This window comes from Sminthopsis crassicaudata, chromosome 2 (genome assembly GCF_048593235.1).
Source record: "Sminthopsis crassicaudata isolate SCR6 chromosome 2, ASM4859323v1, whole genome shotgun sequence".
Taxonomy (NCBI): Eukaryota; Metazoa; Chordata; class Mammalia; order Dasyuromorphia; family Dasyuridae; genus Sminthopsis; species Sminthopsis crassicaudata.
Window position 1 is genome coordinate 482,941,847 of NC_133618.1, and position 25,628 is coordinate 482,967,474.

A 25,628-nucleotide genomic window follows, 5' to 3' on the forward strand; every position below is an offset into this window, starting at 1 on the left:
TTAAATTTATTCTATCAGGATGCAGAGAACATCTCCTGGAAGATGCAAAACCTGAATCCATCAGTGATACAGCCGACTTGGCCCTGCCACCTGAAATGCCTATCTTAATTGATTTCCACGCACTGAAAGATATTCTGGGGCCACCAATGTATGAAATGGAGGTGACTCTTCTTGTTTATTTATTCTAAAATGGTTTAATCCTGCCATTACTTATTGTTTTGAAATTTGGGTGTGAATTCAAAGTAGCGGTCATTTCTTTTGTTTCTTTTATAGTTAAGATCTATTTTCCATGTGGCACAAAAGCGATTATCAAAGTCTTTTACTATAATCTAGTCTGCACTGCCTTTTTTTTCCCACCATCCTCCCACTTTGAGAAAAAAGCTATAATTTTTGCTACTGTAACAGATCCCCTTTTTTGCCCCTCTTTATTCTTGGTGTATATTTGCTTTAAATGTAGGATTTCTTATAACTGGGGGGAAAGCTAGTATCCAATAATTATTTGAAAATGAGCACCAAAGATTCCTGTCCATTGAATCCTAGATCCCATGTTTCAGCATATTGTTCTATTGTTATTTCCTTTTGGCTCAAATTAGTGTACGTGTCTCCACCCATTTCCTTTCCTTCCTACATCACATAAACTTCTTAGTCCCTGAGCTTCCAAAAGACTGTGTCAAATCTGGAAAGGTGATGAGAACTTGAGGAAGTTGCTTGAAATAGGTGTCTGTGAATGAAGTAGTCTTCCTTAATACATTTTATCCTGATTTTGTAATTAGCTAAGCCACTAGGAACACTTTTCAGGGGAAAATGTTAATATTTTTTGGTACATTTTGGCACATTTTTATTCAGAATTGCAATAAATGCATGTACCTCATTCATGACGTGGTTAATTTCATCATAGGGTGAGTGGCAAAAAGTAATCACCCTTATTGGACATTTGGATTGACTTCCAATGGAAATTGTTTGACTAAAGTCCCACCTTATCTCATGTTCCCTTTTATAGAAATGGGTTTGTATTTGTATAGATTTTTCAGTACATAAAGATTGTCTTGAGCACAGGTATGATAGAAAGCAAAATCTGTCAGAATTACTTGGAGCTACTTGTAGGACTTTGAGTGCCTTTGAAGTGATGTTTCTCCAGGGTTTTCAAGATCTTAGGATAACATATCAATTTGAACATGTAGGTTCTGGACATTGAGCTTCTTAACTTTAGAAAATTCTGCTTTATTGCTCTGAAAGATTATAAAGCCCTAAAAATGGTGAAGATACTGACTTTGAGTGTCAGTAGGACCACTTAATCAATTTAATTGTAACATTCTAGCAGTTCAGTGAGAATAGATTAGGACAATGCAAGCATAATCCATACTGCTAATGTGGAAGAATAGAAAGCCTATTGGATTTGGAATCAAGAGGCTTTGAGTTTGAATCCCAGTCTTTGCCCCATCGTCTCCTATGGTCTCTGGCCATCAGTCACCTCATTGGTTTAGATGCAGGGATCAGACTAGATGACCTTGGAGATCACTTCCACCTCTGATCCATGATCCTTGTATGATGGACATACACTTCAAACTTCCTCCAAACTTTTTTGTATTTATGTGAATCTAGAGGGTATCTTGTTACTCTTTCCAAATTTTCTCTTTGAGCTCAATAACTTAGGTCTCAAAGGAAAGAACCTTCGATCTGCCCCAAATTTGTAGAGGAAGTAATGTTCTTGGGGGTTCCTCCAAACTGTCTAGATGGTCTGGTTAATAATAATGGCTATTAGCTCTTAACTTTTTCATAACACCTTTGTGAGATAATCACTAAAAAAGTCTAAACTATGATGCCAAATGGTTAAAATACCATTTTTATAGCATTTTTTTTTAAGTGGTCAAGTGTGTACTAAACTCCTCCTATATATGCAAGACATAGAGGGAATGTGACATAAAAGATAAAGATCTGAGTGTGGAATCAGAAAACCCTGAATACATATACTACCTTCTGGCATTTATTAGGGCAAATCCCTTGCTATCTGGGATCTAGTTTCTTCATCTGTAAAATGGGAATAACAACCAAGAGCTATATAAAACATCAGTTATTGTTCCTTCCCTATGCTGATGAAGTCACAGATCTTTCTTGAATTCAAGGTGCCATCAGTAGCTACCAGGAATATAAAAAGGAAATCTTTTAGAATCAACAAAGAGAATTTTGTAACAATTAGCTGCATGGATCCATTCTATCTAACTGAGAGTATTCTTAAAGGTGGCTGATATATTAGTGAGCTAGGTCAACTACCCACCTTTTAGTCAAATAGAATTTCCCAAAAGATAAAGGTGAAATGGGTTCTTAACATCTGTGGACCTGTGATGCAGATTAAAACTTATACCATACTTTGTATAATAAAGTTACTTTCCATACTAAGCCAGCTCCAAATAAGAACAGTAAGCTCTGACTTTGGAAAAGTCTTATTGTAGTTAGCAGTTAAAAAAGAGGCCTAGAACAACAGGTAAATAAATATTTTTCGTTTTTGCCAAGTAAATTTCTTCAGTTTTCTATCTCAGAAAACCAGTCATTGTAGCCAGAAGAATCAGTTGTGTTATCTGGTTTTCGGGCCACAGGATTTCAGATCTTTCCAATATCAGTATTACATTTTTGTTTGCATTTCTTGATTCCATTCAGATTTTAGAAATCATCTGACTTTATTATAATAATACATCAGCAAACTCTTAAATTGAACTACACACACAACAATTGATGCTACCATTTTGTCCAAAGTTTAAAATACTTTTCATTTGTAAACAAAGAGTTAATCCTAGTTAACCCAGATAATTGATGAAAAAAAAAAAAAAAACTTTTAAAATAAAAGTTTTCATCCTATTTTCTTTCCCTAATAGATTAAAAAAGTACACTGGATCAGTTGACACAGCTTGGTCCTAGAACATAATAAATTCCAAACTGATTTAGTTAGAAATCAGGCATTAGCTATTCCCTTACAACTTTGTGGGTTTCTATTTTAAGCAAAGTTTAAAGCATTTTTGCTTATCTATAACCTTAATGTTCTTGATTCATTATGGAGGAAACCATCAGTACAGTCCATTTTTTGGTAGGTGACTTAGAGCAACCTTTTTGTGGTTTAGAAGCTTCTGTAATTTTGGTACTAATCTACTAACGGTAGATTAACCTAAAGAGAACTTCCCATTTGCATGGGAAGTCATCTTATAGATGTTACTTTTATTTTAGAACTTGAGAAGGAATGTTGGTTTGGTAATTTAAAGGAAGAATTATCTTTGTTAAGATTATAATGAAGTCTAAAAAGCAAATGAAGAAATTATAGCCCCTATAGAGTCTAATATTATATAGCAAAAAAGGGGGGGAAACAAAGGCTATTTTTAAGGATAATCCCTTGATTTCATAATCTTTTCTCAAGTCAAAGCATCAAGCCAATACAGGCAATGATATTTTGAAAACGGAAGTGAATAATATGTATCTATGTCACCTAACTTTTAATACAGCCACAGGAAGCTATTAAAGAAAGGACTATAAACCCTATGAAGTGTCCCCAAGAATCACATAAGTGCTCTTATTCATTAGGTGTTTATTCTAGCCCTGGCTCTGATGCCTGCTAGATATGTGATCAGCGGATGTCCTATAAAGAGCACTGCCTTGGAACTGTGTTCTACTTGTCTAATTTTGTGCAACTTATTTAAACTTCTTTAAGACCCAGTTTCTTCATCGGTAAAATCAAGAGATTGATTAAAATCATTAAGTTCCTTCTCACTCCAAATCTTGTGATCTTATGTAATAAGGCCCTTATTTGTAAAATGGGGTCATCTCAGAGGGTTGTTCTGAAAAGAGTACATTATAAGCCTTAGAACATTAATATATCAGAGTTTTTTTTAATATAAAAATGAATAGTTTAAAAAAACAAAACAAAACCTCCATCCTATACAGTCTGCTCTAGGACTCAACCAACACTAATAGTATGTAATTAATTTGAATGCATCTTTCATGATTATCATTATCTAGACTGTGCAACATATACAGCTCTGCATACTTAAATGTCTCCTTTAAGAAGCTTAATGACCCAATCCAACAAACATTTACAAGTGACAATAGGATAACAACAGATTGGCCTAGCACCCATCCCTAAATCTGCTGCTTTTGTACATTACTGAAACAGATGTGCAAAAACAACCCCAAACCAATCAAAAACCTAAGAAAGATTTGTCAGAGAAAGGACTAACCAAAAAGTGAACAAACTAATGACTAATGTCCAAATGAAAACATATATTGGTCAACATGAAAGATTCTTAACTAGCTTGGGAAATTACTTTATATACAGCTTACTAGAAATTAGACAAGTTTAGATTTTTTTTTTTTTTTTTTTTTTTTTTTTGGGCTGAGGCAATTGGGGTTAAGTGACTTGCCCGGGGTCACACAGCTAAGAAGTGTAACATATTGGAGGTCAAATTTGAACTCAGGTCCTCCTGACTAAAAGGCTGGTGCTCTATCTACTGCACCATATAGCTGCCTCTAGATTTTTTAAATAAGTAGATTTTGTCAGTTAGCAGGAAATATTACAAAATAATGCATGGCAGCAAGAAATAGAGAAGATACCTCTTCTTGAACTGAGTCAGAAAAAAAAGTCCTGCCTTTACCACATACTGACTGTGTGACCCAAATAACATAAGTTCTCCATACCCATGGCATTGAGGCCTCTCTGATGCTCTAACTTGCAGAAGTGGTACTGATCTGCACTAGTTATTAGGGGAAGTTTATTGTTAGATACAAATTATTGTATGTAAAACGACTGTAGTAGAGAACTGCCAAATAGGAGCAAAAAAAAAGTAAGAGTTGTTACTTGTCTTTTTGACATCTTCAGTGAAGAAAGCAAATGACCAAGTAAATGCTATATTGTTAGGTTCTTCTTTAGAAGATCACAATATCCCGAGTAGCCAATTCAAAGTGCTTCCTGTAGGAAAAAAAGTAAGACTTTTCAAGTTTTAAAAGGTGGGGAATCATAGACATTCCATTTCAGATGAAGAAATCTATGATGCTATTACCTTGCTTTCCTCTGCTATTATTTCTGAAAATGTGAAAATTGAATTTAAAGAGGATCTGCTACACCTTCTTGTAGGTAGGCCTCAAATCAGACACGAAGGAAATTCTAGATTATATTACAGAGAAGAAAGGATTTGCTTTGCACTAGCTCACACTGCATTGAGCTTAGGGTCTACAATATCCAAGACAAACACTTCTCTTAAATACTCTTATTATATTGTTCCTCTTCTTGAAACCAGTGTACATGAAATAGGTCAGACTTTGGAGTAACAGTAGGGGAATATGCAAGATAATATTGACACTTGAGTAGCTAGAACAGTAGGTTTGTTCCTTGATAAGCAGGACAAGTGTTAATATCTCTGGGCCAATGCAGTCCTTAAAAGTCAAAATTATTCATATTTAGTTTCTTAAAACTTAAGATAATATATGCCAAATGACAACAAGGAAGTTTAAGTTACTATTGGTAGAAAGCCGAAAGGTAAGTAAGTAGTTCAAGGTGTGCTTATAAAGCCTTTTAAATGTTAATAGTTAATTCTTTAGGGTGGGAGGAAACATGAAGCTTTGCTGAAATGGTATTAATAAAAAAGAAATGTTGAAGAATTGCTAATGGTGTTAAGTACAACCCTGATAATTTTTTTTTTTTTTTTTTTAAGGTATCTGAACGTTTGAGTCAGCCAGGTGTGGCAATAGGCTTAGTCTGGAGCCCTTTAGGTGGAGAGATCATGTTTGTAGAAGCAAGTCGAATGGATGGTGAAGGTCAGCTAACATTGACTGGACAGCTGGGAGATGTCATGAAGGAGTCTGCACATCTTGCAATCAGTTGGCTACGCAGCAATGCAAAGAAGTATCACCTGACAAATGGTATGTGACTCTTAAACAGAAGTGGTATATAATTTAGTTTTGGATCTCTAATATGAGCCATCCAGATGAGATGTCTTCTTAGATTTATCTTATAAATTATTTTATTGTATGACATTAAATAAGTCCCTTATAATTGAACTGTCTTCTCAAATCATCTATATACTAATTTCTTCCTATAATGATAGTGATTAGTAAAAAATACTTTTGAAAAATACACACTTATGAATTGATTAACCTTTTTTAGTATAGAAACATAACAAAAATATAAAGTTTAAGTTCTCATCCCCCATCTTAAAATTTTTTTATGTGGATTACAACAGCTAGAAAATTCAGAAGACAATGTTATTTGTAAAAATAACTATCAACTTTGGTTCATTTGAAGTTTCAAAGAGCTTTTGGACTCAATATAGCAACATATTAAAATGATTTTAAAAGACTAATGGGAAGGGAAAGTCCCAAGTACAAAGACCAAGAAAAATGCAGGTTTTGATTTTCTACTTATTTTTTTTTTTTCTTTAATAATAGCTTCTGGAAGTTTTGATCTGCTTGACAACACAGACATCCATCTGCACTTCCCAGCTGGAGCTGTCACAAAAGATGGACCATCTGCTGGAGTTACTATAGTAACCTGCCTTGCCTCACTTTTTAGTGGGCGGTTGGTGCGTTCAGATGTAGCCATGACTGGAGAAATTACACTGAGAGGTCTTGTTCTTCCAGTAAGTAGCAAGAGGGAATCCATTTGCATTGATTCAAATTAAGAGTTTTTTTCAATTTCTTTATGTTTGAGTTGCCAAAATTCCCTCAATTTCTCCTAATCCTAGGTGTAACAGGTTTGTCATCTTTACCCTCACTGCCAGGCCATAAGAACTTTGACATAATTAGTTCAACAGACATGATGTGTGAAGTACTGGGTATCTCCCCTCCTACCCCCCTCAAAGAAAGATAAAAGATAGTCTCATCTTTCAAGAAGCTTATTTTCTACAAGGGAGAAACAACTATACAAAATAGGGAAAAAGGCATAAAGGGAAAAAATGAAATAATTTGAAGGAGCTAAGGCACCAATAGGGAAAGAAGAGTAGTTCTTGGAATGTTATATATGGGAACAGTAAATAGACTAGTTTTACTAGAACAAAGTGAGAAAGGAAGGAAAATGTAAAATCAACTGGAGAGATTATGAAATGCTTTAAAAGCCAAATAGAGTTGCTTGTAGAGGCATGTGCAAACCCCTGGAGTTTCTTAAGCAGGAGAATTAACATGGTTAGGTCTATGTTTTAGGAATATCAATTTGGTAACTTTTTAGGATATGGAAAGATTAGAATCAGGAAAACCAATCAGAATGCTATTACAATAATCCACATGAAAGATAATAAGGCCATGAACTAAGAAAGTGGTTGTGAATAGGAAAGAATGATACGAGAGATGTTGTAGAAATAGATTCTCCAATTTGTTGTCAGGTTTGATTGATTCTGAGTGAATGAAATGGTACCCTTGACAAAAATAAGGAATTTTGAGGAGAGGAGGAAGAAATAGTACCATTTGTGTTTAATATGAAAGCTTATTATAGAAGGCATCCTGCTTATGAATTATGGTAATACAGGATTCAGGAAACTGTAGATGACTATATAGATCCTTATAAGAATAAATCATTGAATAAATATTTGAAAAAAGAGTAGGACCAAGGATATCTATGGATACTCATGGTTAAAAAATTGGACCTGAAGAAATTGACAGGAGAACCAGGAGAAAAGTCAAAAATCAAGGACAGAAGGACCATTATTATGAACCTTTGCTGAGAAGTAGCAAAATAGGAAATTTGAAAAGACATAGTTTGACACAACAGGTGTCATGGAAGAATAAAAGCAATGCTGTTAAGAGCCTAAGGGAAATCAGATCATAGAATAGAAGTGATTACTTCTAACAAACATTTCAGGAGCATATAGCTAGGAATGAAAAATTTAAGGATCAGAGGTTGGCAGAGGGAAGAGCAGCGATAAAAGGAAGCTTGGAGCTTTGTCAGTTGGTATAGTAAACAACTGAATTAACTAACAATAAGGTCAAGATTGTGGAGGAATCAAATCTTACTATTTAAGCTTTTTTGATGGTTTTGTGGGAAAATGAACAAGAGGAATAGCTTAGATGAATATTCCAATAATTCTAAATCACAAGTAAAGGTAAAGAATATATATAGGAATAGCTAGGTGGCTCAGTGGATAGAGCACGGGGCCTACCTGGAGTCAGGAAGACCCAACTTCAAATCCAGCCTCAGACATTGGCTGTGTGACCCTGGCAAGTCACTTAACCCTGTTTGCCTCTGCTCCTCATCTGGAAAATGATATTGAGAAGGAAATGGAAAACCCTACAACACAGTCACAAAGTGTCAGGTACGACTGAAACAACCAACAAAGGATAAAGAGTAGGTTTAGGATTGAAGCAGAAATATGAGCTAGGTTGTTAGAGGAATATTAATTTTTAATCTTGAAAGTAGAATGCAGAATTAGAATGCCAACTATGGAGTCAGAGATATGGATTCATATTTTTGCTTCTTTTTGCTCTTTCATGTTCTTGGACACATTGTTTGGCCTCCTTTTCCTCTATTTCCTGATATATATAGTGAGGAAATTGAACCAGATGATCTCTGACCCTCTAGTTTAGGTGAAGGATATCCTTGTGTAGCCAAGTTTCAAGTTTCAATACAGATCAAGGTTTGAGAGGACATAAACATGCATTCATCCTTTTGTTCTCGAAGTCATCAGCCTTGCTCTCTCCTCCACTCATCTTGCTGGCAAGACAAAAGCCAAGATGACTTGATGCAGCACATGGCCTCAGCCTAAGTAAAATTCTTTCCTAGGTCTTGATTTGTCTGAAGTAATGGATGGAATCTCCACAGAGTAAATACTGCTGAATGATTTTTGATAGAGTATGAGGCAAAGGGCATTTCATTTTTTTTTTTTCGTTCCTGGCCTAGCATGTGATAATAGTACAAAAGAAGATATACACGGTATTTAAAAAAATACTAGAGATATATGTAGTTATTACTTAAAGGAAAAGTCTAAGATGAAGGAAAATTTGATAATGATAAAACAAAGTCAAAATTAAAGGGAGAGGAAAGTTGGATAGTTTCCTGGAAGGAGAGAGAAATTTGAGGGATATGGGGATGAGAAAGCAAGAACATATAGAAGTGGTGGGAAGTCATTTGGCCACCTGATTGTCTCTCCAGGATTAGGAGAGAAACATGTGGGAATGATGATAGTTTTTCTCCAAACAGCCAAAACTTTTTAGGCTAACTATTGTAGGGTAGACTCTACAAGAATAAATTAATATTAATCTCCAAATTATTATTTCTCATAAAGGTGTCTTGTTTTTTTTCTTGTATTTTATTTGACTGTTATATTCCAAGTTTTTCTCTCCTTCCATCCCTTATCTTCCCCCTTCCCAAGACAGCATTCATTCTGATAAGTTAAAATTTATGTGTGATATGATTGACATACAGCACACCAGATGAGATTGGGGATAAAGTGATTGATTGGCACCAAATATTGAAGTTCAATCATGTGATGAATTCACAATAGCCTAGTTATGATTTATGAGAAAAGGTTGATAAATTAAGAGGTAAAATAGATACGGAAGTGGCAATATACACATTAACAATGGAAAAAACAAGATCCCCAGTGTTAACCCACAGGAGAAAAGAAATATTCCATGAGGTGGAACTTTCCCATTGGCTAATAAGAAAACTAAAAGTCTATAAAGTAGTTTAGTAACCTAGAAAAATTAGTTAGCTATTAGGATGAGGGATAGGAAGATACACATTTTGAGGCAGAACACTTGGCAGGCTGACCCAAAAGGATCATGCAAAGATGGAGTGGGCTATAGGCAGATTAATAGGGGAATTTAACCTCAGGGACTTGACATATGATTGGATACAGTAAGGTCACCCACTCCTTCCACAGATGACAGCCCTGTAATGTTGAGCTGATCCCCATCTGTACCTTTCCCTACTTGCCTCAGGGAATACCTCATCAGTACTTCAGGCTTTCTCTGCCAACCCCTTCTAGTGACCCAGGATCTCATTTGCAATCCTTTTAAAATCTCAAAGGCAAAATTTTAAAAAGTGTTTAGGTGTTTGTTTTTTTTTAAACTCGTTTGACCCTGGGCAAGTCACTTAACCCCAGTTGCCTTGCCCCCCCCCCAAAGTTAAACATTCTCATAAATTTTCACATACATGGGTCCCTGAGACACTAATTTATTTTACCTTTCTGGGCCTCCTTGGTTTATTCTTCTGTTAAATGAGGTTAAACTAAAAATGATTTAAGGTCATCCCACGACCTTGAAACTTAAAAATAAATTCACAAACATTCACAGAATTTCAGAGTTGAATATTTAGTTCAACACTTGGATAGAAGAATCCCTTCTTTCCAGCAACAGGCAATCAAGATGATGTGCAGCTTACTTAGGATTAGCTTTTTTGAGGGGGGAGCTCTTCCTTTTATCCAGCAGCTAAATTTGCCTGATGTAACTTACCTGAATTGTTCTTAGTGCTTTCCCTCAATGGCAAATCAAAATAAATATAATTACTGGTGTATCTTTAAATATTTTAAAGACAGATGTTTTCCATACCTCTATAAATCCTCCTCATAAGAATATCAATCTTAATACGTGAAACTATTTTTCAGCCATTTTAAAAATGAACTTACATAAGTTTTTTGAAAGTTTTACAGTTTTACTAAACATGAATTCTTGTACAATAATTCCGAATGCCAGCGCTGACCTTCACATTCCACTTAGTTGTTTGTAAAAAAGAACACTGAATTGTAGAATGTTTAAGGTCCCATGAGGCAAGACTGTTCATTTGGATTCTGATGGGTCTGAGTGTAACAGCTGTTTCAGTTTTGGCCAGAAACCATGAGGAACTTCCTTTGCAAGATTTTTTTTTTTTTTTTAAACTAGATTTAAAAAAGTCATTCTGTCTCATTTCTTACCTAGCCTTAAATTACTTCAGACAAACTAAGACCTGGGAAAGAAAGACCTTCGCTTAAAAGGCCAAGATCTCTCACATGCATCTAAGACCACCTCTAGTCATTTTGATCTGTATCTTGCCACTGGACCTAGAAGACTGGAAGAGAGTGTGAGACTGGTGACTTTGCAAAACCCGTTTCACTTAAAACTCCTTTGCAGATTATGACATTTTCCTGATGTCTTGGTCCTCTTCTAGAACAAAAAAGGAACATCTTAATAACACTTAGATGATTAATCAAAGTGGTTTCCCCATTTAACCCCATAACCATTACTTATACATAATACTATATTTAACTGAATATTGCAAAATATTCTGAAATATATCCAAAAATTCCAGAGAGCTGGGTATGTGTTATTGATAAGGAACATTTACCTTATTGCCTCAGCAACTATCTTTTCTCCATTTATGTTTGTTAGGTGGGTGGAATTAAAGACAAAGTTCTAGCAGCACATAGAGCTGGACTGAAACGAATCATCATTCCACAGAGAAACGAAAAAGATCTTGAAGAGATTCCAAGCAACGTGCGCCAGGATTTGACCTTTATCACAGCAACCTGCCTAGATGAAGTTCTTAATGCAGCTTTTGATGGAGGTTTTTCAATCAAAACTAGGCTTGGTCTTATAAACAGTAAACTTTAAGCAGATAATTGATCCAAACTTCCAAGTTTTTGAAATTTAAAAACAGGAATGAAGTACCAAAATTAAACCTTCTAATCATTTTCTGAGGGTATATTGCTTGCTTGCTGATTGACTGGTTACTAATCAGTAGATCATATTTAATTAAAACAGAAATTAATGAGATTTTGATTGTATTGGCTAATATATGTAAGCAGATGGTTATTTAATAAACTCATATTAATCTATCAGACTGTTATATAAATTTAACATAAATGATTTTTTTCCAATTTTAGGTGTTTGTTTTTTTACTTCATTAAGCATATAACTGCCATCAAGAGTCCTGCAAGACTAGGTTTCAATCCTACTTCTGACACATCTAGTAGGCCTTAGGACCTATTTAATTCCTTTCCAGTGTTGTAGTAAGTTTTCTAAAGTTGTAGAGATGTTGCCTCAAGTAGTAGAATGGAACTCCCTCAATCAATGAAACGAATTTAAGTCATTTTCCCTTATTCAGGTAATGTCTGTCACATTAGTGAACTGCTTCAGTGAATCAGTCATAAGGGTGAAGATTCAGGATTTCTTATGCATACAAAAAAAGGCCAAAGTTAATAATTCCTAAATAATAATGTAAGACCCACTACTTACACATTAAAAAGTTCATTTAACAATTTGGTTTATATAATTATATTGTATGCTATATATATGCTACACTTTAGAAGAATATAGCATAAAAGTAGAATATATATTTTTAAACACTTTTTTTAATTTTTTAATTTATAGCTTTTTATTTACAAAACATATGCATGAGTAAATTTTCAACATTGACCCTTGCAAAAACTTGTTTCAATTTTTGCCCTCCCCTAGATGGCAGGTAGTGCCATACATGTTAAATATGTTAAAGTGTGTATATATTTATTTTCAGAGACTTGATTCATCACTTTTTAGGACTCCTTTTAAAAAAAATTCTTATTTTTTAATTAAATTTCTAAATTCAGCCCTTTAAGTTGTGCCCTTCAGACTATAATTTTCTACCCTCTTGGACTTTATCCACTATGAAGATAAATAGGGCTGGTGAGCATGTGGTCTGAATAGCTGGCTTCAGCTTTAGGCATAGTTAATGGAAGAGGTGTTAAAATGTCTTACTACTCTTCACTTTCTTTAAAAATAAAAAATATACGGCAGCTAGATGGTGCAGTAGATAAAGCACTGGCCCTGGAGTCAGGAGGGCTTGAGTTCAAATGCATCCTTGGACTTTCAAAAAAAATTTTATTGAAATACAATTGGCAAGGATTCCACGTTATAAAACTATGCAATTAAAACTATTTTAAAAAGACATATAATATACCATTCAGTCAAACTCAAATATTTGATTATACTATTTCTTCACTCTTACTAATAGCTACTCAGCTTTTCTATCTTCCATCCAAACAGAAAAAAACTTACTTACTAAATATTATTTACTAGTAAATCTAGTTAAGTCCATCTCTACACAACTGTAATAGATTTAAAAGTAGTTTCATTACAGGGCTTACGAGTGGTACAGAGACTCCTTTTCCATTGGTACTTGAGAAGAAAAGACAGACCAGACGAAGAAGGTGCTCTAAGGACAGGAAAGGAGGGGTGGGTTGGTTGCAGACCAAGTAAATGAAAGATAAATCCATCTCAATCCTTCCAGCCCTCTGGGACCTAAGGTATAATTAAACAGCTTGATTCAGTTGGAAAGTGAGTGTGTAGAAATAATAGGACATTCCAACTACACCTTATCCAGCAGCTAAGGAGATCTTCTATATTGGTCAACCTTGAAATGCAGCTTCCTGGTCCAAGTGCAGGAGGATTCAATAGCATTTAATTACTAAGGATCAAAAAACACCATGTTCCAAGAAGTGCAAAGCATGAATGGTAGGTCCCCCAAGGGGACAAATACTGTCTTTTGAGCTATTCAGAATACTCCCCTGAGTCTAGGAGCATCTTTGCAGCTCTTACAAGAGCAAAAAGAATCAGAATAGTCACTAAAAGTGACTTAAATAGGCATCCTGAACAAAAACCTTCAGGACAATGTTTCTTAATTTGAGGTCCATCAATTTATTTGTTTTTTATTTTCAAAATATATAGCAATAAATTTCCATTCCAATAAGGTAACAGAACACATTGTATTCAGAACTGTCTGTTTGGTTTCTTGTAGGTTTTCTTTTCTTCTCTGCTCTGCAGTTTATCTCCTTTTCTTCCCTTCTCCCCCAAGCAGGCTAATTAAGCGTAGATATTAATGTATACATCTAAAGATGTCTATGATACACATATACATCTATGTAAAGTTATACTATGTTTATTTGTCTTGTTTCTCTGAAAGTGATATCAACCTCCTTAGGTCCAAATTTCCCCATAGTTTTCTAAAGCCACCAACTAATTTCCTATACCCCTGCATTATTCCAATCTTATACTTATCTGTTGTGAATAGTCTAAAAAACTATTATTATGGCTGACACATTATCTTTTTTGACTTTTGACTTTGAGATCAATGATTACTATCCCTACATGTTTTTCTAATTTTACTCCAGTTCAGTTGTGTTTGTTTCTCTGGTTTCCTATCTATGCTAAAATTTTCTACATTACTTCTATCCCACTAGCCAGATCCCTCCCACTTCCTCCAAATCCCTCCCTTATCCTCCCTTCCTCCTCCTTCTTTCTTCCATTCCCATCAATCTACATATGTTATAGGATTTTTTTTTAAGCCACTTTTTAAACACCCCCCCTTTTTTTTCCACTTAAGTGTCTCCTCTCTCTTCCCAGAAGGTCTATGTGAATAGGGAAGGAGATGTAGAGGGAAAGAGGAGCACAGCCACAGATAGTGTATTTCACTCTCTAGTCGATTACCTATCAGTAATCCAGAAACATTCCAAATCACTGAATCCCTATCAATATGTTGACAGGAGTTTAAATCTTTTTTGAAATTTTCAGTTTTGCTTTTTTTAAAAATAGTATTGTTGGTATAATGTGTATTGTGGTCAGTCACTTGATTCTTGATCAATTTGAAACAATGTTCAAGTGACATTTGTTCCCAGGGCACTCCTGGCAGATTTCTAATGTTCAGTTAAGTACCTATCCAATTCCTTTTTCTGTACCTCCCCCGCCTCCCTTTTATGATCAGAACATTTAACAAACAAACAGACCACTCTTAGGGCCTCCATTTTTTTTAACTTAAGTCTTTGCCTTCTGGAATATCACATTCTGTATTCTTCACTTTTTAAGAACTTTAAAGTACCTGCTGTATCTTACAGGATCTTAACTAGTATGTGAGTACTAAAGCTTACAGCATTCCTTTTCTTTTACTCAGAAGCTCTGGATTTTTTGCTTTAATCTTAACTTTAGAAATTTCTATCAGGAGGTAATCGTTGGATTCTTTTTATTTTCACCTTGCCTTCTAGTTTTAACTAAGGCAAATTTTCTTTTATGTTTTTTTTTGAAATGCATGTGATTTAGTCTCTCTTTTTGGTCATGGGATTCCAAAGAGACCAATGACTTTCATACTATTTTCTCTGACCTGTTTTCCAGTTTTTGATGTTACCTTACATTTTCTTGGGTTTTTAAATTTATTTGTTTTCTCACTGAATTTTAACTTTTATTTAGTCCATTCTAATTTTCAGTCTGTTACTTGGGAAAGGTTTCATATTTCTTGTGCAAAGCTATTTTTTTTTTCCGAGCCTTTCCCTCTCCCCCACCCCCCAATTCTATCACTCTCATTTCACTTATAATAGCATTTTTTAATTCTTACATCATTTTCTTCTTGAAATTCTAACTGATGTTGTAGGCAACTTTTTCTTCAAGGCTTTGCTTGTAGGTATTTTGGTACTTTTTTTTAGAGTCTGGATTTATCTTGAGCTTCTTTTCCCCAAGTCATTATTGCAGCAAACTGCTGGAAGCTCTTTTGGGGCAGAGCAGCTATAAGAAATTATGGCTTGACCTCATGCTCCTCTTCAGGACACCCTGCTTTTAGTTTCTTTTAGCAGTGCTGACACATTGTAGACACTTAAATACTTGTTGATTGATATTTTGTCCTGCAAATTCAAAAGCACAAATTCTTTAACTCTAGTTGTGAGGATGATCCTCTTGGTACTTAATTGTTACAAGCAAACTACAGATCATGTAACACTGGTGTGCATATATGCTACAGCAACAATGAAAAGTCTACTATATATTCTTCCCTCTTTAAGATTATTCACCCCTTATGAGGTAGCATTCAGAAGCCCACTATCAGTTTAATTTACATTCTACAAATCAAATAAATGCCTAAACCAGTGGTTCTCAAACTATGGCCCACGGGCCAGATTCGGCTCCCTGAGGACCTTTATGCAGACAGAGCATGAGATTTTGTTTTTACTATAGTCCAGCTCTCCAACAGTCTTAGGGACAGTGAACTGGATCCCTATTTAGGACCACTGGCCTAAACTTTATCAATTACACTGCCATGCTATTACCTTAGCCCAGTCTTACCCACCCATAACAAAAAGACAGTAAAAGGAAAGTGGTTTACACTGACCTTAACATGTACCTTTATCCCTCTCAAGTATTTATATATTCTTGCTAATAATAAGCCTTTGGGGCTTTTGAAAATAAAAAACATTATGAGAAAATAATCAAGTTGTATCTGACAAGAAGTATACTATCATCCTTTTATAGCACTATGCAGAGTTCACTTTGGTCAATTCTTCAAGCATGAAGACTCAAACTCAAAGTTCCTGTGACTTACAAGGAAAAAATGAAATCAAATTTAATTAGCACATTCCTGGACCTAAACTAAAAATATTCTCCGTAATCTCTCACAGTGCTTGCTGTATTTGCTCTGTACATTGTAGATGAACATTTCCATGAAAAGGCAATATTGACAAGTTCTTCATGCCAAATGAGAGAAAACTATGGTAATGTTAAGAATTTACTTACTAATGACTGGGGGGAGGGGAGAGTAGGAGGAGGAAATCAACAATCATTTGAGGACTACAGATGAATTCTTAGGTGTTTCCTACTCAAGCAATGATATACAACCTATAGGTCATCCAAGCCGCAGAGAATAATCAACTCAAACAATAACTGGGACCATATTGCCCAGTGTAACTTTAGTAAAGTCTTAGTCTTTCACAATTCGTTTCCTCGTGCAAAATAAAATTATTCAGCTCTAATTTCCACTATAGTAGCACCATGATAAAAATTATTTGTTAAGTACCTTCTAAGTGCCAAGCATTTCGCACTTTTAAAATATCTCATTTGATCCTTATACCAACCCTGATAACTATTATTACTCCCACTTTAAATTTTGTCTCAGTTACTTCAACTGTCTTTTTGTGAGTTTTTGTTGTTTTTCCCAAGCAACTGGGGTTAAGTGACTTGCCCAGGGTCATACAACTGAGTGTTAAGTATCTGAGGACAGATTTGTACTCAAGTCCTGACTCCAGGATTGGTACTCTATCCACTATTAGTATCACAGAGCTAATGTCTGAGGCCTCATTTGAATCCAAATTTTTCTGACTGACCCTCTCTCCAAGAATGACTACAGTTCTCCTACCAGCTAGTACTAAGTTATTTAGCAAATTAATGTGCCAATTGCTATGATTTGCCAACCTGAGATCATTAAGAACACCTTAAAAAAATCTAATCAACTTAGGAACAAAAATATGCCTGAAGCTCAAGGAAGTACGTTGTACTTTTTTTTTGGCCAAACTGGCAATTAATGGCTAAACAAATCTCAATAAATATAATCAATTAAATCTTTAGGTTAGGAATAAATATTACAAACTACATGCAAGTATGTTTGTAATATCTTTCTTAGTTTACACATACACCCTAAATCAAATCTTTTATAAAAATACAGAAAGATTAGTTATAAAAGCTCTGGTAAACACGAACTATCCAAAAAATTTATTGGAAAAGAAACAAAAAGCTTATACCTCAAAAATAGGTTTCATGTAGATTTTATTAGCACTTCAATAAAATTATATAAGTTGTTTAGTTATCTGGAAAATGCATGTATATGGAACATTTAATTTTCATGATTTACGGTTTTTGTTTCTAACTTACATATTTTGAGCATTTTCAAATTACAAGTCAATTGTCCATTAGAAACTACTTATCCCAAAAGGAGATAATGCTATTCAATCTGAGTTTCAGTCTTTTAAGCAATTCTAGCATTTATGGGATTTCAAAAGTTAGTCTCTGTTAAAATAATCCCATAAACAGTATCATTAATGATAACTGTTTCATCAACAAAAAACTGAAACATCACCAGAATTTAACAAGATTTAACATAAGAACTGTTACTTTGTGTTTGTTCATTCAGTTTTTTGAATAGCTAAACAATTTATGAATAGCTAAACAATTCATAAGAAATTTAGATTTTTATTAAGTGAAGTAAGCAGAGATAGAAATATTTATATAACATGGTGTTTTTACCGTGAAAAAAAATCAACAAATTCTGGCAATTATGACTTTCCAGAATTCTGATGATAAAACAATTTACCCACCACCTAACAGATAAACCCAAGTTACAGAAATGTGGCATAGTTTGTTGTGCTTTACTACATGTTGGTTTCAAGGGTTCTTCTCCACTGTTAGCTTCCTGTCTCCCCCTCCAAATTGAGTAAGTTAATTAGGGAAATCAATTCTACTACCAATGCTTATGTTCCTTCTAGAAAGATTTTATGGCTCCAGTCCCACAGATCTACCAAGAAGCTAAATAATTTCAATTTACTATTTTGAGTATATAATGTTTAATAGAAGTATGTGTTCTTTTTAAAAGAGGTATTCTGGGGGCAGCTAGGTGGTGCAGTAGATAGAGCACCAGCTCTGAATTCAGGAGGACTCGAGGTCAAATCTGGTCTCAGACACACTTCCTAGCTGTGTGACCATGGGCAAGTCACTTAACCCCATCCCCAGAAAAATAAATAAATAAATAGAGATAAAAGAGGTGTTCCTACATTGTTGCTACTTTTAGAAGCAACATGGTGTAGTATAGTACAGGGGTGTCAAATATATGGCCAACTACACAGGGCCCACAAACACTCCTGAGTGTGACTCAAACTAGATTAAAATATAGTTGGGAAATATTTAACAAAATAAATAATCTAACAAAACATAGATTCCTGCAATCTACAAGAGCCTTATATACAGTTTAATGACATTTGTCTCTATTTGAATTTGAGATCACTGATGTGGATACACAACTCACCATGAAAACCTGGATTCAATTCATTTGCCAAAGCAGGTGCAAATGTTTTACCATAAGATTATATGGCCCAGGATGAAATCACAGAAAAAGAATACACCTACATACATATACATGTCTATGTACACATATAATTTTATAAATTCATTAACATAAAGATGTTCAGATACCCACCCACTCACCTTTTACTTAATCCTTTTAAATATCCAATTGGTCTCTGGCAGAAAAAAAAAAAAAAAAAAAGATTCCCACCCTTAGCTAAATAGACTGAATATAATAAAAATACACATTAAAATTACACTGAGAATTCCCAAAAACGTACTAAACAGTCCTGCCAAATCCATGCTCTTTTTCACTGCTATGTTAGTTATGTTGTTAAATTACTTCCCTTTTATTCAATTCAGAGATTATAGCAATATACCTGACAAAGCTAGAATTTCATAACCAAATATTAAACACTGGTCAAGATTTCATTCATCCTGAACAGAAATGAGATTTTAGCACATTAAAATAAAGCCAGTTTTAAGTTTTCATTAGAATCAAATATGGCAAGTTTTCTTTTACAAAAAGCAAAAGACAGTCAACACTCTCAAGATGGAAAAAAAAAAATTTAACTTAGTTGTTACAAATTTAAGTCTATAGGGCAATGAAGTTGCTGCTGTCATTTATTTTAGTTCCTCAAATTGGTGGTCTTCATCCCATTTCTTTTAGCAGGATAAAGTCATTATGCAGGGTGGAGTCAACAGATTCTTCTCTTACCCCTAGAAGTACTTTATCCAAAGAAATCCATGTGAGGAGAAAGCTGGCATTGATGCTGCCCGCTGTGTCACTTCCTTTGTGGTGATCTATCAGAATCTATATCCTCACTGCTGTCAAGCTAATTTTCACCAGCACAGGACTCACTGAAAATAAGGGAAGCAACAGAAATAGAAACAATTTACTATAGTCCATTAACTTGCTTAAAACAAAGGCATAATTAAACAACTGCAAATGTAGCAAGTTATTTAGTTAGCTGTGCATTATTGGGGTAAAAAACTGTGGGTGTTGGGAGTATATAAATATATACAACATAAATGTTGCAGTAAATAGTTGAAATGAACAATTTAGTTCTCAAGCAAATGCATTACTGACAAGAGATTTCCTAATCATAATTTTTACCTGTCTACCAACCCACCAAGGAAAATAAAACCACAAAAGTAATTTATACACAAACTAAGACACGTTACAAATGCAATGAGTTAAGTATCAGAGATCTCTTGATTACTCAGGACAACAGAATGAACTTCATTTTTAAAAAACAGTATCACTTGAAAGATACAAAACAGGATTCCTAAAACTAAATACTGGAATATGTCAACAGTACTGTGGAACAATATAACACTTAGGCCAAAAAGACTTGGTTCAAGTCCCAAGTACCATTTATTACTGGCATTTTGAGCAATATCCTTATCTTCTGGCTTTCTATCTGCACATCTTTTAAATGGCTATAATCCCTACTCTATCCCAAAGGATAGGCCACTAATCCAATGAGAATGTGGATATGAAAATACTTTGTGACCATAGTAAACCACATTTTATAGTAATTCAATAGTACTGGGGCAAATTATATTGGGATAATTGATAGTGAACAAAGATTTGTAACAGAAAAAAAAAAAAAAAAGATGTGATTTTTTTTTTTCCTCCTCTCCTGGTACCAGCCAGATTGTATATTTAAAATCAGTGAGGGAAAAATTAAGGATACAATATTAGTATGATAAATTTAAGTACTTCAAGATCTATACTTCATAGGTCAGTTAATAAGCTATTTGATTAAATTTGAATTTTTGTACAATATATTAAGTTTGGAGGCAACATGGCAGTTTAGCAGTATAATAGATGAACAAGCCTTGTAATCGAGAAGAAAGTCCCACAGACATTAACATTAAGTAGCTGAGAAGTCGGTGATCTTCATTGATGGGCATTTCCTTATGGAGATCTCCATATACAAATGATATCAGTAGCCCAGACTTCCCCACTTGGTACATGCATAATTAAATTTAAATGAATGACTTTCACAGTCCAGTATCATCAAATTAAGCCAACAAATTTGTTAAATATGCAGCCACCTTCTTTATTATCTCAGAGCAAAACAGCCATCACGCTTCTAAGCAATCTAGCTATGAACCTTATTTGCTCTACTAGCACAAAATGAACCAAAAAACTTCATTTTATTCAGTTTCTCCTGAGCAACTTGGGGGGAGGGAATATTCAAGTTAACAAAGTAACAAAATTGTGCTACTCAGCCCGACTGGGAATAAGTCTTCTAGTTAATATGTATATATAATTAAATATGTATCTAGTTGTATATATATATATATATATATATATATATATATATATATATATATATATACACACACACATATACACACACACACACACACACAGAATTATATTATAAATTACCAATGTTCAAAGCATTAGAACAATATGCCAAATCCCAATAAATATTATTTTCTGATTCTGAAGGAACTGTGCTGCATTATTAATGGGATACCAGGGGAAAGGTGCTCTTTTCCCTTAGTCATCCCAGTGGAATCACCAGGAAGAAGTTGATTTAAGCAAAAATAAGGCAGCTGCAGGGAGAATAAGAAAGAAATCTGGCTGATAGGTTTCTAAGTAACTGAGTTATCTACATGATAAAAATAAATAAATAAAAATTTTTAAAAAGCAAAAACTGCATTCTTATTGTGCATTACAATAACTATGCTACTTCAAAAACTAAAAAACAGGAGAAAGATAACTTTGGGGATGCAATAACACTAAAAAACTGCACTGAAGTAAAACACACAAGTTTTTAGTTTGCCAGATATTTTTAATGACAATTATAAAAGACCAAAAACATCTTTTTCCCCCCAGACTGCCTTTTTAAACAAATGATTTGCTTTTAGTTACAAATACTGTATGACAATGCCTTTTTTCTCCAAAACTAATAATACAAGAACAATTTTTGAACAAAATGTCTGATTTTTTTTTTCTAAATTCTTTGGGAGTGGGGGTAAAAGGGTAGAGAGAAAAGCCTGATCATTAACATGTTTTAATCAGAATTTTTCCCTAACCCTCTAACAAAACTGATCTGAGGATATGAATAATTTTTTTTTTAAATCTACATCTGCTTTAGGAGATTCTCTTGACCAATTCTTCCAATATAATTAATTGCTCTCTCTACTGTTCAGATCTTCACAATAGTTGAATTAAAAACAATATTTCTAACAAACTGATTACTGTGGGGGAAAAGAAAAATTCAAACATACATATGTATATACTTTACCATAAACAATTATGCATATCAAAAAAGATAAGACACCTGTAATTAACTTTTAAAAGGTACAAAAAGGTGAGAAAACCTGAATTACAGAAAGGAAAGTCAAATTTAATGAAAAACTAGAAGTTAATAAAAATTAGCAAATACACAAAAAATATACACAAACAGCAGCAATACTATGTAGTGACTTACAAAGGGGGGAAAAAAGCAGCAGTCAGAAACTGCTCAACATGGCTTGTCAGTCAAATAAAAAAACACAAAAAAACAGTATTCTCTTCAACAGTACAATCAATCTACAAATACAAGTTTATAATTATTTTACAACATTTCTTGTAGGATCAACTTTCTTAATACAAAAGATGCCCATTTTGGGTGTATATATATTTTCAGTGGTTTACTGTTGACTTATTTTTAAATATATTAGTGTTATTACATGCAACTGCTTCCTGCATTTAACAGCCTTTTCTTTTATTTACCTTCATTATGTCTAGCTTCCATCTACCAAAAGAGTTTATATTTGGCAGTCAAAGATGGTTACCCTATCTTCTGTGAAATTAAATGATGCAAAGGTTTTAAACACTGGCCTGAAAACATTTGATTGCCATTTCAACACATGGAAATAGTTACATTGATGCCTAAATTGCCATTTTCTGCAAAAAGCTGTGCAATGCTGGTGTCAAAAACTAGACAGTCACTATTCATAATAGCTGTTGCAATTCCCTCATGAATAGATCGAGGAGTAGCTTCCCAAGTCAATCGCCGTCTATGACCATTTAGCTCAAGTCGATAAGCAAAATTTTCTGCTTGTTTACGTGTTCCTATCAGCTGTACAATTGCGAAGAACTGCTGGTGACCATCATATTTTTCCTGTTTCTCTAAGACTAACATGAAGTGAAAGCCAAAACAAGACTGCATCATAACCCAGTCAACAGCACCAGGAAGATTAATGTCTGTAGCAAGAAAAACTATATCTTCTCCCTGTAGTGTAGTAATTGACTTATGCTGATGCATCAAATGTGGCATTACAGCATCCAAAGAGCCTTGCCATTTACACGAAGCACCAGGACACGGACATGAATAAGGCCTAAACTCACACAGCTCTTCATGGTCTGCTTTTTCTGTGTGTGGCAAAGTTATCTCACATCCAGAAGAGGCATATTTACAAGGAAATAGTACTGAATTGGCCACTTTCTCCATAGCCAAGTTGCGAATGGAACCCAACGGGCCTCGGCAAGTTGGACAACATGTGAGCTTTGGACGACAGTTGCTACAAACAAGATGGCCGCTCTGACACTGAAGAATTGGGGGTAACACATAGTCAAAGCAGACGGGACACTCAAAGAGACTAGCCAAGTCATTGTTCGATGCTGTTGTGCCAGTCAATGCAGGCACCCTCTGGGATGGTGTACACTTGGAAGTACCAGTAGGGAGGGCTGTAGCAGTCTGGCGGCTCATTTCTGCAATAGAATGAAGAAAAAAGTCACCATACAGAAGAATTTACCATAGGTTTCCCCCCCCTTAAAATGAACAAGTTCTCTGTACATCTAGAAATCCTTATATTTTTTTATACAAAACTTTATACAAAAGTTTGGGAATAACACACAAGCGTTGAATGAAAAGAAATAAAGTCAATTCTAAGAAGCAAACAATTATTTTTATACAAAAGTTTGGGAATAACACAAGCGTTGAATGAAAAAAAATAAAGCCAATTCTAAGAAGCAAACAATTATTTTTCATTAAAATTCATAGTACACAGAAAATCAGAAACTCTAAAGTGCCTATAAGATTTCAAAGTTTTAGAATGTCATTCTGCCAATTAGTGTTACTATGTTTTTCAATTAGTGTTACTATATTTTATACTCCTAAACTAAAGACTACCTATTTAAATGTAGTATTTCATTTCTTTAAAATTTTTGCTGAAGTGGTTGTATGAGAGAGAAAGGACAGAAGAGAGAAAGTGTGTGCTTAACTGGGGCTTGAATATAATTCCAATAAATGCAGTGTGCTATAAAAATCATTCAGAGGTGAGTACATTGGCAATATCTGAACAACTTTAAAAGTTTTAAGTTTCAGTGATAATACAACTTACAAGATCACTATTAGATCTGTATCCCAAAAAAATAAAAGGAAAAGAAATGGACTTAATATGTATGAAAATATTTTAGCAGCTTTTGGTGGCAAAGAATTGAAAATTGAGGAGATGCCCTCAATTGGGAAATGACTAAACAAATTGTAGTATACGACGGTGATGGAACATTACTATGCTATAAGAAAGTATTTTCAGAAAAACCTGGGAAGACTTGTATGAACTCATGCAAAGTGAAGCAATCAGAACCAGGAGATATTGTATTTGGTAGTAGCAATACTATATGAGCAACTGTAAGTTACTTAAAAACTATTCTGATCAATATAATGTTCCCAGACAATTCCAAATGGCATGTTGAAAAATGCTATATCCACTTCATGAAATAACCAAGGGAATCTATCTGAATGCAGACAGAATCACAATTTTCTTGTATTATTGTTGCAACATGGCTAATATGGACAAGTTTTGCATGATTTGACATGTTTAATTAGTATCGTTTCTGGCCTTTACAGAAGGTGGGGAAAAGATGGGAAGAACTCGAGAACTAAAAAAAAAAAAAAAAAAAAAAAAAAAAAAATTATAATTTTTTAAAAAATTATCTTGCAAGACAAAATGTTTACATATTTAAATGTTCCCTCCTCCCCCCAAAAAAAGTTGTATGGTACATTAGCCAAGGGACTTTATTTTTTATCTCAAACATTGCCATTATCTATATAAACGTCTGGTCTTCAATTTTGTCACCTATAGAGAGTTTCAATTAGATTGTCAAGGATCAAAATAGCTCCAAAAGCCTAAGATTGTAAAGAAATAAAGACTTGCAGAGAAACATGCATTCCTTTGAGGAAGTCCACTAATAGCCTTTAGTGGCCAGAAGCTCTACAATTCCCAAACATCCCTACAAACTGACTCAGTCACACACAGTGCCAGAGTTACAACTGGGAGGTAGCCAAAAAGTGATCACAAAATGCTCCTAAGAATTATACTTAACTAGCCCTCTTTTGGTGTGGGAAAAAGATCATCATTTTGTGAATTACACCTCTGTTTCTGTGTATCTGTTTGCCTCTGTCTCTCATACACACATACACACACACACACACATGAATGAAAACCTTATTTCTTGAATGGGGCTTTGCACATAATAGATGATTAATGTTGAATTGTAGGCCAATGACCAACAGGGGAAAAAAAATGGTTTAATACTGGTTTGGTTTTTAATTTTTTTTCTTAATTTAACTCATTTCATTTTTATTTTAAGAGGAAGGCACATATATAACATGAAATTACAGCCAAACAGGTTTTGCTTTTTTTTAAGTCTTCATTTCATGTTATGGACAATAAAAAGAAATGAAAGCAAAGGGAGAAGAGGAAAAAAAAAGAGTTGGAAAAAGGAGAAAGAAGGGTCAGATAGAGACTTATTGATAGACTCAGAGGTGAACGTTAAGCAAAACATTTATTACATCCCAAGGTTCACTTACAGTGTAGTCTCCAGAACATTA

The 25,628-nt window shown here is 34.3% G+C and overlaps 2 protein-coding genes across 7 annotated transcripts in view; one reads left to right on the top strand and one right to left on the bottom strand.

The window, feature by feature from the left end:
* Positions 1–11,777, top strand: part of LONP2 (lon peptidase 2, peroxisomal) — a 116,042-nt gene extending 104,265 nt beyond the window's left edge. Inside the window, exons 12-15 of the mRNA XM_074293324.1 lie at positions 19–161; positions 5,691–5,898; positions 6,424–6,614; positions 11,332–11,777. Coding sequence (XP_074149425.1) covers positions 19–161; positions 5,691–5,898; positions 6,424–6,614; positions 11,332–11,553 — 764 coding nt within the window. The 3' untranslated portion in view covers positions 11,554–11,777. The remainder of the gene's footprint in view (positions 1–18; positions 162–5,690; positions 5,899–6,423; positions 6,615–11,331) is intronic.
* Positions 8,802–25,628, bottom strand: part of SIAH1 (siah E3 ubiquitin protein ligase 1) — a 63,278-nt gene continuing 46,451 nt past the window's right edge. For 3 of the 6 annotated variants that reach the window (XM_074293326.1, XM_074293325.1, XM_074293327.1), the window contains exon 2: positions 21,576–23,503. In XM_074293326.1, the coding sequence (XP_074149427.1) occupies positions 22,653–23,501 (849 nt within the window). In that variant the 5' untranslated portion in view covers positions 23,502–23,503 and the 3' untranslated portion in view covers positions 21,576–22,652. Of the gene's footprint in view, positions 15,585–17,476; positions 18,960–19,109; positions 19,645–21,575; positions 23,504–25,628 lie in introns of those variants that run through there. The other 3 variants (XR_012486818.1, XR_012486817.1, XR_012486819.1) reach the window with 3 other exon arrangements.